The sequence below is a fragment of the Pomacea canaliculata genome, linkage group LG7 (assembly GCF_003073045.1).
Source record: "Pomacea canaliculata isolate SZHN2017 linkage group LG7, ASM307304v1, whole genome shotgun sequence".
Taxonomy (NCBI): Eukaryota; Metazoa; Mollusca; class Gastropoda; order Architaenioglossa; family Ampullariidae; genus Pomacea; species Pomacea canaliculata.
Window position 1 is genome coordinate 16,847,261 of NC_037596.1, and position 14,267 is coordinate 16,861,527.

The 14,267-nt window shown below is 38.3% G+C and overlaps 3 protein-coding genes across 3 annotated transcripts; all 3 read right to left on the reverse strand.

Moving 5' to 3' along the window:
• Positions 1 to 546: 546 nt before the first annotated feature.
• LOC112568164 (kelch-like protein 25) lies at positions 547 to 6,059 on the reverse strand. Its single transcript, XM_025245322.1, has 6 exons — positions 5,945 to 6,059; positions 4,191 to 4,944; positions 2,908 to 3,743; positions 2,264 to 2,510; positions 1,479 to 1,616; positions 547 to 1,263 (listed from the first exon to the last, which is right to left on the reverse strand). Exons 2-6 carry the CDS (start codon positions 4,918 to 4,920, stop codon positions 1,178 to 1,180), a joined length of 2,037 nt encoding a protein of 678 aa, XP_025101107.1. The 5' UTR covers positions 4,921 to 4,944; positions 5,945 to 6,059; the 3' UTR covers positions 547 to 1,177.
• A 3,624-nt stretch (positions 6,060 to 9,683) lies between these two features.
• LOC112568165 lies at positions 9,684 to 12,026 on the reverse strand. The gene is made up of 3 exons (XM_025245323.1): positions 11,600 to 12,026; positions 10,910 to 11,156; positions 9,684 to 9,856 (listed from the first exon to the last, which is right to left on the reverse strand). Exons 1-3 carry the CDS (start codon positions 11,981 to 11,983, stop codon positions 9,711 to 9,713), a joined length of 777 nt encoding a protein of 258 aa, XP_025101108.1. The 5' UTR covers positions 11,984 to 12,026; the 3' UTR covers positions 9,684 to 9,710.
• A 23-nt stretch (positions 12,027 to 12,049) lies between these two features.
• LOC112567468 (ectoderm-neural cortex protein 1-like) lies at positions 12,050 to 13,527 on the reverse strand (the record flags this gene model as incomplete). The annotated part of the gene is made up of 2 exons (XM_025244160.1): positions 12,773 to 13,527; positions 12,050 to 12,420 (listed from the first exon to the last, which is right to left on the reverse strand). Coding segments are annotated over exons 1-2 (1,101 nt in total), but the record flags the coding sequence as incomplete, so codon positions are not given.
• Between the last annotated feature and the right edge of the window lie 740 nt (positions 13,528 to 14,267).

Genomic DNA, 14,267 nt, shown 5'->3' on the forward strand with positions numbered 1-14,267 from the left:
TCGGACATACACTCACCTCTCTCTCTCTCTGTGTAACAACCTCCCTGCACACCTCAAGTAATCGGAATTCCCTCTACAACACCTCATAGGACTCCCACACCATCTCTTATCAAAAGCGTTGATCGTCAAACAATTTTAAGAAAACTTTCACCAATAGACCACAGTGCCCTAAGGATTCCAACTACACCTTTCTTGGCATGACTAGTCCTGTCATTGAAAGCATAAGAGAAGGACAGACGAGAGGAATGACATAGCCCGTGAAAGGAAAAGCTGTCTTTTATTTTGTGAGAGGAAGGGGTGTTTGTTTATGCGAGACATGAAAATGTGCTGTGAATGAAAGAATACAAAAGAATAAAATGTTAACCATACAATACAAACAATACAAACGGATTACATCGTGGCAAAGATAAACAAGAGTTGGCTTCCATTAACCTTCCATACAGTCTGATATTTTATTGATTTGATTAACAAAAAGAAACAGTTATAAAATACCGCTTAGATAGTATTTGAGATAAGCATATGGTAAATATTTCACACAAACATAATACGCCACACAGCGATGTCTGGCATTGCAGGAGACTGTGTAGAAAATGAAGTAATCACTAATTAATGATCGGAAAATTAATACTTTTATTTCCATTAGTGGTGATCTGTTTGCATTTTTTATTAACAACATCAGTTTATTTTACTTTTTAAGCATAAAACACCAAACTTTCAAAGATAAGTAATATCCATCTGCCTGATCTTAGTTTAGGATTTGTTTACCCTTTTTTTTCTTTTTTACTCATACACTCAATGAAGCAATATCTACTAAGTTTACAATAGGAGTACAACACAGTGTTCACAATTCAGGTTTACCAAATGTACAATCGCTAATTTTTACTGGAGTAAGATTTTAATTTGTAAACAGCACTTAAGGCACTTTAGATATGAGCGATTTAAACAACAAGCGAATAACATTTGGATATAGTCTTTTAAGTAATACCGAAGTGCAAAATAAATGGTTTGAATACACATTTTTCTTGCTTAAATGAAATGCTTCTTTAATTTCTTTTGTAAAATCTTTTCCGTTATTTGTTCAGTAAGAGTAGAAATAGCAGCAATGAAAGTAAAGCACCAGATTTTAGCAGAATACTTGGAGATAAAGCAGCAGGAATGAAGGAAGTAATTGCGATGATCATGGAGCATGCTGTAGTTGAGTTGTTGAGCCCTTCCAGTTAAAAATGTTTGGGAAATCGACTGTGACCGACTCAGAATTAATTTCTGCACAAAGATTGTTAGTCATGCATATCAGTAATATTCGTAAAGTTTCCAACTTCTGAGTTTCGTGCAAAGTTTTATAAAAACTGCTTTAACAAAACAAGTTATCAACCTAGCATTTTCTTATGTTTTAACATTTTGGTTTCAACGCACATATATAACTGATATATTCACATTACTAAGCAGAATGTGAAAAAGTGAGCACTCTAATTAAATACCTGTGATGTAGCCAGTTCCACAAGGAATTTGCATTTGAAATGCACGATAATGTGGATATAGTCTCTGCAGCCTTTGCTGTTCGCGAGGGCAAAGTACCACTTGGTCCCCAACCCGAAATGGATGTGTGACGGCTGTTCCTGCATAATAATATTATAAAATTTACAAAATACGACATTACTTAAATATTTTCCGTACTCTTCTCTGTGTGAATATTTCAAGATATTTCATTATTTAAGCGTCGGCATTGTATAGAAAGACGTTCTCTATGAAAAATGTTCTTACAGATTTACTGGTATTTGTACATGCTCTCACACCATGCACGATATTTTTTGTGCTTATTTCTGAGAATTGGCAAAATTTTAATGACTGTCTATGATATACGACAAAATGTTCCTCATCAATTGTCTACAAAGACCAATGTTTCTTCTCTTAACTCTTGTCAAGATTAAAGGTTTTCTTCCTTAATTGTGAAACATGATAAAACATGTACAAATCTGACTAAATAACCAGTGCCCACTTTTTAGATACATGCCTCCATGAGTCCAAATACATTAGCAAGGCTGCAAATCGTTTAAGACCTAGGCTTGTCCCTGGACATCTGTGATTTGATGATATTAATATTGTTGTTCTCTGCGCAATATTTTAAGGACTCCATACCGAGCAACCAGAACAGTATTTTTGCAAATTCTGCATAAGCATTTTTTCTCTAAGCTTATTCAGATGTTTGAAATAAAAGTTGAGGATTTCTGGCAGCGTAGAAGTATAAACCCAAAGGTGTCATCACCTGTTAAGAACGCCAGCGGGACGTTTATTAAATGAAGACCAAACTTCGCTGCCCCTGTAACTAGAGTCAAAGATTTCTTTGAAGTCTTTCCGTCTTCCAGTGAAATTGATTCAAATTCTGCCAACAGTTGTTGCTCATCTGTTTCGCCACCACACACAATAAGTTCCCCTCCATTCAAACAGGCGCTGAAGTGACGCCGTCCAGTGAACTTGCCAACCTCTCTAAAGCTGACTGTTGAACTGATCATCTGAAAAGACATCAAACAGAGGCAAAGAATCGCTTTAATCATAAAACATTTCAATACTTTAGACTAGCAAAACCGCTTGCAAAAAAGTAAAATAACAACAACATCAAAACTGTGAAAAATGAAAAGTGAAAAAAATAGTGAGTATATTACGTGGATGAAAGGAGAGATATGGAGTTAACTTATATTCCTGCATCAAGTGGAATTAGGTGTACCTACCTATGTACGTATTGATAATTTTGTAGATGTATGTGCACATATTTCTCTTTTCTCTTTTTGTCTAAATTTGTTTCTATGGATTGGCAAAATGCGATAAATTCTGTGAAAGGCCGTAAAATAATATTTTAGCGTTTGTCCTCTATATTACAAGACAAATGGTCGCAAGAGAAACTTTACTTACGTCAGACGAGTGATCATTGCTTTCTTTCTTCTTCTTCCTGTCAGACAAATGTTTTTCTATGTTTTCAGCCAAGAGAAAGCTCTCCCACATAGACAAGACATCCCCTTCAGGTCTCACGACGTAAATACGTCCTCCATTGCTCAGTGCACGCGCACCGCACGTAGGTGTCGGAAGTCTTCCAGCTTGATAGGTGCAGCCACCCAGGGTGTCTACGCACTGCACCAAGTCTGTGGTGGCTCCATGACTATCCACCCCACCAAACAGGTAGATGCGGTGACCGAGGGTAGCGGCAGTGGTCTCTCGAACACCTAGGGTCAGCTGACAGAACACGCTCCATTCTTTGGTCTTTGTGTTGTACCTTAGGACACTTGACGAAATCATTTTCTCGCCATCAGCCATTTTCTGACGTCCACCAAGAACATAAATGGAAGAACTGATAGCAGCCATGGCGTGTTGTTCTCGACCTTCGTCTGGTAGAGAGGGCAGCACCTCCCACTCGTTGTCACCTGGTTTATAGACAGCAAAGAAGGTGGGCAACTGGGATCCACCGCTGACATAAACCTCGTTATACCACGTGCAACTGGCAAAGTCCAGTCCAGTATCTTCAGGCATGGGGGCGAGAATGTAAGGCTTCATAAAACTGTTTTTCAAGTTAAAAACGTATGTGTTCTTCAACGTTTTGTCACTCTCAGTGTAACCTCCAAACATAACAAGACGGTTCTTGATTTTCGGTGTGTTTAGAGGCCGAGGCTGCCGTGCGAGAATCCTTCTTCTGACTATTACATCGTTTTTTTGTTGACCTTTAATGTTGTAAGTCAAAGCTTCGTTAATTTGTTCTGCAACATAATCAGACATATATGAAAAAAAAGCGTAGAGGAGACTGCAATAAAAAAAGCGCAGAACCTGCACAAAATCATCATAGCAAAACTTTCCAAACAAAAAGATTATACTTTTAAAAAGTATAATATTCGAAACAAAAAAAAAAAATAGACGATTTGTCATGAAATTAACTACATTTACATGTTCTCTCTTTGAGACTCTCATGAAAACGAGCTTCATAATAAATGCACCAATTTTCTTAAGAATCAGGGTTAGGGTTGTACGAACCATGGCTTGGTGTAAAAGAAAAACAAAGTACTACTAGTTTAGCTCAAATTAGAAGACAACAAGGACTTCGTCTCCCTTTTTATATCCTTACCTTTGTTTATAAAGAGCTACAAGAAAGAACAATAGTGGGGCTGGCTATATATATATATAGCAAAGTTGATTTATAATTTAATTACCATGCATGACATCCCTGAAAGGATGGTTGAGGTAGATGACCGTCTCGCACAGATAATTTGAGCTGAGCTCAGTAAAGCAAATAAAAGGAAGTAGTTCGTCCAGATGAATCTTTCTTGTATCGGGATCCGCTTCAACCCAGCGCAGGATGGTCTTACAGACATCGTCCATGACGAGTTTCTGTTGTAGGGACAGAAGAATAAGAAGCATAGACTTGGGTAAGGTCAGCATATCATCCTGTGTCGACACGATTGAAATTTCCTCAGCAGCCATCTTGAGGGATGTTTTAGCCAGCTTGTCCAGATCGTATTTTTGAGCAAATAGCCAAGTTCCCAAACAAACAGCAGGCTGAAGGTTTTCTTGTAGAAACTCGACACAGTACTCTTCTAAATATTTAATCTGCAGGTAGAGAGACATTTTGAGGATGTCCTTTGCGGTGTTATTGTCAACCATGTCTCTGCCCTTATAGAGGATCTCCATCAAATATCCAAAGGCCTCCGGAGAGACGTCTTCGTGGGTGATGTCAACCTGTCCTTTGGAAGCTTCTCGCCAATACGGTTTCAGTGACATCTTGAAGAACTCGGACACAGAGGCCAGCACCACTCGATGGCACGAGAATGTTTTTCCCCCAACCGCCACAGTGACGTCACAAAAATCTTCATCGTCCACTTGCTGTCCGAGACCGTGACAGACATTTGCGAAGGTCCTGTCTGTGAGATTCGAAGAAGGCATGGTATGGATGTTTTGGAAATAATCCTGCACATACAAAATGACGAACTACTTTATTATTGTAGCCTTCATATTAAATTACCGATTAAAATTAACATGAGAATAACATGCTGCAGTAGGTAGCAGAACATGAAACAAATTATTTTACACCTGCTTCATAATTATTTTTCACCTTCTTGAGAAATGTGGGGGAAGCTTACTTAGAGGTAGGGCAACATTTCCGAGGTCTGTGAAACTAGGTAGGTACAATGTTCTTCAAACGACGGAACACTTGCACCGTGTCCAAAGGTTTAGGAAAAAGAATTTCTTTTTCTTTTTAATATTTTATATGCTAACATATTACAGGTGCGATAAAAACACGGCGAGAAAAAATCAATTGGTTTATGGAGCTGTTGACATAACTAGACCTTTATAATAAGACTGTTAACAAAAGTGACAACAAGAAGTGACCTTCAGGAAACTCTTCACATCTTAGGATTAAAAAAAAACTATTTTCAATCAGCTATCTTTTCCACAGAGTGAACTATATCGCATTGAAAATTTAATTTTTTTTCATAAATATTATTCTGCTTTAATAAGAAAAAAATAACAGGTTTCGTACTATGAATTTTACAATATTAGGTATGCTTCACCTTTATATGTATTTCCTTAAGTGTTTGAGAGGTAGAGAGTTTAAAAAATCTGATTTTTAATTGGTTATAGAACATAGGTCCAGCAAAGTTGTTCGTCTGTTAGAGTGAACTTTACGTCTTAAAATTTCTGTAAACATAATTGTCGCGTGTAGCAATGAATCCAATCGCTCTCCAGTGCAGAACAATCGACACGCACACATGAGACCACTACAAATATACGTTTAATAATAATATAAAAAAAACTAACGAAATAAAAGGAACAAGGAAGGAAACACAAGAAAAAAAAATGGGTCGAGGACGGAAGGGAACACCTATATCTACCACGCGCTACTCCCTTCCAACAACGGACTCACACATGGATAATTTCACTGAAATGCTCTCAAAACATTCCTTACCTCACTCTTCCCCTTGGGGACCGCTCTTTACTGTTTCTTTCCTCCTCCAGCCGTGCCCAAACAACGTCAAAAATAAAACAAAATTGCGTCATACAATAGTGACGCATCAAACCCCTCCTACCCTCTAGAGCCCCGGCTCGGGATGTGCCAGCACGCGACACGCGACAATAACACAGCTGTGGTGGAGTTTTAGACAAATATGCTCCAAAAATGAATTAAGAATCATTACATCGTAAAAAGAGAACATTTTCACCTCCATTGGCCAGCTAAACAAAACTTATTTTGTACTAATCTTACCACACTTTATGATACCCATTACCCCAGTTACACACATCAAAGACCACCTCAACGTAGAATAAATCAAAATAACAAACATATCTGAGACAGAACATAAGAATAAAATACTGTCAAGAAATAAGCCATGTCTCTCTTGCCCTATTCTCACTTTCCTGTTGTCAAAGTTCATTAATTTGCAGAGACAAAAAAGTCACCATTAATAACGAGTGAGGTATCAAGAAGGATTATACTGCCAGTATTATTACTGATGAAAGTGAGTTTCTAGAGGCCTTGATGACAGTGAACGTCACAGATGGATGTTGCCTAGTCAACACTGTACATGCAGCAGCTGTGAGGTGAGAAACGAAAGTTTGTTGAGACACAGACCTCGAGTAAGGTTCTCCACAGGTAAGTATGAAGGCGCCGTTGTATCTTTATACGCTTCAAAAAGACAGGACAGTTTCAGTTTAAGTAGAATATGTCTAAACTTATTTTAAAGCTGAAGTCTTCACACTTACATCATATATATATATATTGTGATAGTGTCTGTGAGGTGCGTAGATTGTCATTTCATTTTAGATATTGTAAACAGTTTCGTAGAACTGCTTCAGGTCATTTGAAGTTTTTATATCGTTTTGACATTATGTCTTGTTTACCTGACAAGTCGTACGGGACAAAGAAATGGCAAAACAGATACATCTGTGCTTAGTTAAAGTAAGCAATATCTCTATGATTTGATAAAGATTGTTAAAATGCAATATTCCGTCTATTGCATAGAAAAAAAACGTAAAGACAATAAAACAATTATCGAGACTTAAACGACCATTTTTTTTCTTAAAGTAAGAATTGCAATATTGCTTGTTTTGTTCTTGAACCTTACTAGAAATAAAATTCATTTTTTAGTATTTCTCAATATCGTCCCGATTCTACAGAAAAAGTAAAAGTTAAGTTAGAATAGACATTAGTCTTTAAATATTACTATTTTTTGTAATTAGCAGCTGTTTGGGTACAAATCCAAGTTTAATTCAGTAACCTGCAACTACTGCGAAAATGGCGCTTTGTGAGCTACAACTTGTCTACTTTCAAACATAACCTATTTGGTTGACTCCCCCCCCCTTTTTTTCCCAGCTGTTAAAGGGAAATAATCAATTCTAGACCAAATCCTGAATTCACCAGGAGTTTTCTCCCTTCTGTGTTTAGTCATTTAGTTATAGCACGATGTGTTGTACGACTCTACCCTAGTAGGACATCTTCACACGACAGCAAATTACGCGGAGAGCGTGAGTTTTAAGCAAAGAAACACATAAAACTCATCGCACATACACTCACCTCTCTCTCTCTCTCTGTGTAACAACCTACCTTCACACCTCCAGTAATCGGAATTCGGTCTACAACAGTTCATAGGACTCCCACACCATCTCTTATCAAAAGCGTTGATCGTCAAACAATTTTAAGAAAACTTTCACCAATAGACCTACAGTGCCCTAAGGATTCCAACTACACCTTTCTTGGCATGACTAGTCCTGTCATTGAAAGCATAAGAGACGGACAGACGAGAGGACATGACATAGCCCGTGAAAGGAAAAGCTGTCTTTTATTTTGTGAGAGGAAGGGGTGGGGTGTTCATGCGAGACATGAAAATGTGCTGTGAATGAAAGAATACAAAAGAATACAATTTTAACCATACAATACAAACAATACAAGGGAATTACACCTTGACAAAGATAAACAAGAGTTGACTTTATTAACGTTCCATTCAGTCTGATATTTTATTGTCTTTATTATTACAGCAAAATGAAGGTTATAAGTGTTAAGATGAACAAGAAGAAACAATTACAAGATACTGCTTAGATAGTATTTAAGATAAGCATATGGTAAATATTTCACACAAACATAATACGCCACACAGCGATGTCCGGCATTGCAGGAGACTGTGTAGAAAAGGAAGCAATCACTAATTAATATCTTGCAGTTAATACTTTTTATCTCCATTAGTGGTGACCTGGCTGCTTTTTTATTAACAGCTTCAGATCATTTTACTTTTTAAGCATAATATACCGAGCTTTCAAAGATAAGTCATATCGCTCTGCCTGATCATAGTTTAAGATTTGTTGACCCTTTTTGTCTTTTTTAGTCATACACTCAACGAAGCACTCTCTCCCAAGTTTACAATTGGAGTACAAGAAATTCAATCGGATTAAGATTGTTCACTAGTTAGGTTTGCTAAAGCTACAATCGCTAATTTTTACTGGTGTAAGAAATTAATTCATAAACAGCAATTAAGGCACTTTAAACATAAGCGGTTCTAAACATTTGGAATAGTATATAGCATTTGGATGCATTCTTATAAGTAATATAAGCAGAGAAAAATACATGGTTTTAATTCACATTCTACTTGCTAAAATGAAATGCTTCTTTGATTTTCTTTTTTAGATCATTTCCGTTATTTGTTATTTATGTATGGGTACAAACGAAATGTGTGTGCGTGTGTCTGTGTCTGTGCGTGTGTCTGTGCATGTGTGATAACTTGAGAGTAAGGTGCTGAGTTAGGTTTGAGGGCTCAGTTTGGGGTCTGAAGTAGTGCTTAAGGTTCTGATGTTAACTTTTATTTAGTCAAAATGACTAGGCAGGAAAAGTCAAAGATGTGTAAGCTTACAGTCAAGTTCGTCTGTTCGCGGATACGTCGAGCAGTCGCACTCGCCCTACACGGTTCAGAGAAAGGTCTCCAGACAGGGTTGTCCATACACTGAATCAGATGTATATCGTCTGCCTTTTGTATCTATCCCACAACAAAGATAAACCCAGTGACCCTAAGCGCTAGCAGTAGATTGGTGAGCATCTGAAGGCAGTTCACCAAAGACACGCCATTCTTTGGCAAACCAGTTAAGTGAATAAATGTCTTTTCTTTTGTCTCGTATTCCCGATTTCAAAATTAACTTCCTCCTCCTACTTTTAAAATTTTTAGTTACTAAAATTATAGGCAATAAACACAGTAAACCTTTGGTTGCGTTCATTAAAAGTAGAAATAACATCAGTGGATGTAAATTACCAGTTATTAGCAGAGCACTTAGAGATAAAGCAGCAGGAATGATGTAGTTTCGATGGTCATGGAGCATGCTGTAGTTGAGAAGTTGAGCCATTCCAGTTAGAAAAGTTCGGGAAATGGACTCTAACCGACTCAGGACCAACTGCTGCAAAAAAGATTGTTAGTCATGCATATTAGTAATATTCATACACATTTTTAACTTCTGAGTTTTGTGCAAAGTTTTATAACGACTTCCTTAACAAAACAAGTTATCAACCTAGCATTCTTTATGTTGCGGCTCTATGCTTCACATGGGGGTGATAGGGCATAAGAAAAAGAACAAGAACAAGAAAAAGAACGAGAAGATGAACAAGAACAAGAACAATTCTTTATGTTTTATTCAACGCTCACGTCTAACTGACATATTTTTATTACTAAGCAGAATGTGAGAAAGTGAAAAGTCTATTAAAATACCTTGTATGGAGCCAGTTCCGTAAGGAACTGGATATTATATCCAAGGTGCGGCTGATATTGATTCTGAAGCCTTTGCTGTTCGTATGGGCGAAGTACCACTCTGTCCCCAACCCGAAATGGCTGTGTGACGGCTGTTCCTGCACATTAATGTAAATTTACAAAATACGACATTTCAGAAATAACCATATATCTTGAAATATACAATAAACGTACCGGAAATTACACACACACCCGCACACACAGAGTGGATGCACACAAACAAATAAAGATTTACAATGCGAATTTAACCTTACACACTTTCTTTCCTTTTCTATTTTTTGTCTTTAGTATCAAGTACAATTGCAGCTAGATGTAAGTGACAGAGTACATCGTGTAAGCCCCTTCCTCGGCATTGGATAAAAAGATTTTTTCGATGACATGTCTTCAAACCACGCGCGATTACTTTTGTGCTTATTTATGGAAAGTAAAAAAAAAAAAATCCGTGACTGTGTCTATGAAGTACGACAAAAAGTTTCTTACCAAATGTCTACAAACACCAATGTTTCTTCCTTTAATGCTTTTTAAGAGTTTGTTTTCCTAAATTGTTCTTAAACAAGGGCAAACATGTACAAAATTGACTAAATAACCCAGACCTAGGCAAAGGCCGGCCCGCGGGCCGGATCCGGCCCGCCTCCTGTCTCTGACCGGCCCGCCCGCTGGCCCGCCCGCTGGCCCGCCCGCTGGCCCGCCCGCTGGCCCGCCCGCTGGCCCGCCCGCTGGCCCGCCCGCCAGTATATATACTATATATGTACAGTATTGGGTAAAACTAAGTTAACTTTATTAGTCCGGCCCTCTAACACCATCCCGATATCTCATGCGGCCCCTTGGGAAAATTAATTGCCCACCCCTGAAATAACCAGTCCCCATTCTATAGATACAATCCTGAATGAGTCCAATTCATTAATGAGACTGCAAATCGCTTAAGACCTTGGCATGTCCATGGACATCTGTGATGGCATGGAATTAATATTATTATTTTCTGTGCAATATTTTCAGGACACCATATCGAGAAACGAGAACTGAGAACCGAGTATTTTTGCAAATTTTGAAGTTCTGTGGAAGGTGGAATTTGCTCTAAACTTATTCAGGTGTTTGACAAAAGGTGACAATTTCTGACAACGAAGCAATTATATAACCAAAGGTGTCATCACCTGTTAAGAACGCCAGCGGGACGTTTAATAAATGAAGATCAAACTTCGCTGCCCCTGTAACTAGAGTCAAAGATTTCTTTGAAGTGTTTCCGTCTTCCAGTGAAATCGATTCAAATTCTGCCAGCAGTTGATGCTCTTCTGTTTCGCCACCACACACAATAAGTTCCCCTCCATTCAAACAGGCGTTGAAGTGACGCCGTCCAGTGAACTTGCCAACCTCTCTAAAGCTCACTGTTGAACTGATCGTCTGAAAAGACATTAAACAGAAGCAAAGAATCTCTTTGGTTGTTAAACATTTGAATATTTTGGAATATCAAACCCCAAGAGTAATAGAAGAACTAGCAAAAGTGAATTGGATAAAATGAAAAAGAATGAGTATACTGCGTGAATGAAATGAGAGTTATGGGATGACCTTATATTCTTGCATAAAGCGAAATTTGGTGTACCTACCTATGCACTCAATAATTAATTCTGTGTGTGTGTGTGTGTGTGTGTGTGTGTGTGTGTGTGTGTGTGTGTGTGTGTGTGTGTGTGTGTGTGTGTGCATAGATTTCTCTTTTCTTCCTTGGTTTAACTTTTTTCTATAATTTGAAACAATGCGATAAATGTTGTGAAAGGAAGAGAGCTAATTTTTCAGCTTATGTCCTTTTACACTAAAAGACAAACGGTCACAATAGAAATTAAACTTACGTTAGACGAGTGATCATTAGTTTCTTTCTTCTCCTTCCTTTGAGACAGACGTTTTTCTATGTTTTCAGCCAACGGAAAGCTCTCCCACATAGACAAGACATCCCCTTTAGGTCTCACGACGTAAATACGTCCTCCATTGCTCAGTGCACGCGCACCGCACGTGGGTGACGGAAGTCTGCCGGCTTGATAGGTGCAGCCACTCAGGGTGTCTACGCACTGCACCAAGTCTGTGTTGGCTCCTTTACTATCTACCCCGCCAAACAGGTAAATACGGTGACCGAGAGTAGCGGCGGTGGTCTCTCGAACACCTGAGGTCAGCTGACAGAACACGCTCCATTCTTTGGTCTTTGTGTTGTACCTAAGGACACTTAATGAATCAGCCATTTTTTGACCTCCACCAAGAACATAAATGGAAGAACTGATAGCAGCCATGACGTGTTTTTCTCGCCCTCCATCTGGTAGAGAGGGCAGCACCTCCCACTCATTGTCACCTGGTTTATAGACAGCAAAGAAGGGGGGTAGCAGGGAGCCGCCACTGACATAAATCTCATTATACCAAGTGCAACTGGCAAAGTCCAGTCCAATATCTTCAGGCATGGGTGCGAGACTGTAACGCTCCATAAAACTGTTTTTCAAGTTAAAAACATATGTGTCCTTCAATGTTTTGTCACTCTCAGTGTAACCTCCAAACATAACAGCACGGTTCTGGATTTCCGGTGTGTTTAGAGGCCGAGGCTGCCGTGCGAGAATCCTTCTTCTGACTACTGCATCGTTATTTTGTTGACCTTTAATATAGTAAGTCAGAGCTTCGTTAATGTTTTCTGCAACATAATTAGATAAAAATAAAAAGTGTAGAGGATACTGCAATAAGAAAAGTGCAGAACTTCTATAAAAACATCATAACAAAATTTTCTAAGCAGAAACCAAATTATACTTTTATAATGTATAATATTCGAAACAGACAAAGTAGCCGATTTGTCATAAAATTATCTAAATTTACAAATATTCTCTTGACACTCGAATGAAAACGAGCTCCACAATAAATGCTTCCATTTTCTCAAATAGTAATACGAACGGAAGCTATTTGATCCTTGTTTGCTGTTGTATTATACGACAAAGACCAAGAGTGGGGCTGTCTATATCTACAGCAAAACTGATTTATAATTCAATTACCATATATGACATCTCTGAAAGGATGGTTCAGGTAGGTGACCATCTCGCATAAATAATTTGAGCTGAGCTCGGTAAAGCAAATAAAAGGAAGTAGTTCCACCAGATGAATCTGTCTTGTATCGGGATCCGCTTCAACCCAGCGCAGGATGGTCTTACAGACATCGTCCATGACGAGTTTCTGTTGTAGGGACAGAAGAATAAGAAGCATAGACTTGGGCAGGGTCAGATAGTCGTCCTGTGTCGACACGATGGCGATTTCCTCCACAGCCATCTTAAAGGACGTTTCAGCCAGCTTGTCCAGATCGTATTTTTGAGCAAATTGCCAAGTTCCTAAACAAATCGTAGGCTGGAGGGTTTCTTGTAGAAACTCGACACAGTACTCTTCTAAATATTTAATCTGCAGGTAGACAGACATTTTGAGAATGTCCTTTGCAGTGTTATTGTCAACCATGTCTCTGCCCTTATAGAGGATCTCCATCAAATATCCAAAGGCCTCCGGAGAGACGTCTTCGTGGGTGATGTCAACCCGTCCGTTGGAAGCTTCTCGCCAACACGGTTTCAGTGACATCTTGAAGAACTCGGACACAGAGGCCAGCACCACTCGATGGCACGGGAATGTTTTCTCCCCAACCGTCACAGTGACGTCACAAAAATCTTCATCGTCCACCTGCTGTCCGAGACCGCGACAGACATTTGCGAAGGTCCTGTCTGTGAGATTCGAAGAAGGCATGGTGTGGATGTTTTGGAAATCTTATCCTGCACATACAAAATGACAACCCACTTCATTCTTATAGCTTTCATGTTAAACTACCGATTAAAACTAACATGAAAATAGCGTGCTTAAGTAGTAATTAAGCAGAACATGAAAAGAGTTAATTTACAACTGCTTGAGAAATGTGGGGAAACTTACTTAGAAATAAGGCAACATTGCCGAGTTCTGTGAAACTAGGTAGGTACAATGTTCTTCAGACGCAGGAACAGCTACAGTGTCCAAAAGTTTAGGAAAAAGGATTTCTGTTTCTTTTTACATTTATATATGCTAACCCATTACAGGTGTGATAAAAACACGGCGAGGAAATTAACTGGTTTATAGTGCTTTTGAGACAACTAGACCTTTATAATAAGACTGGTAATAAAAGTAACAATAAGAAGTGACCTAAAAGAATCTCTTGACATCTTAGGATTTAAAAAAAAAACTATTTTCTACAGAATGAACTAGATGGCATTGAAAATTTAAATTAATTATTTTTATAAATAAGATGTTGTATTAATAAGATAAAATAACAGGTGTCAAACTTAGAATTTTACAGTATGAGGTATGATTTACCTTTTATTTGTATTTCTTAAGTGTTTGAGAGATTGAGTCTGAAAACTGATTTTTTACTGCTTAAGAACATAGCTCCAGCAAAGTTGGTCGTCTATTAAAGTAAATTTCACGTCTTAAAATTTCTGTATACTTAAAACACTTGTGGTCGAGTTTTAAACACATACGTAC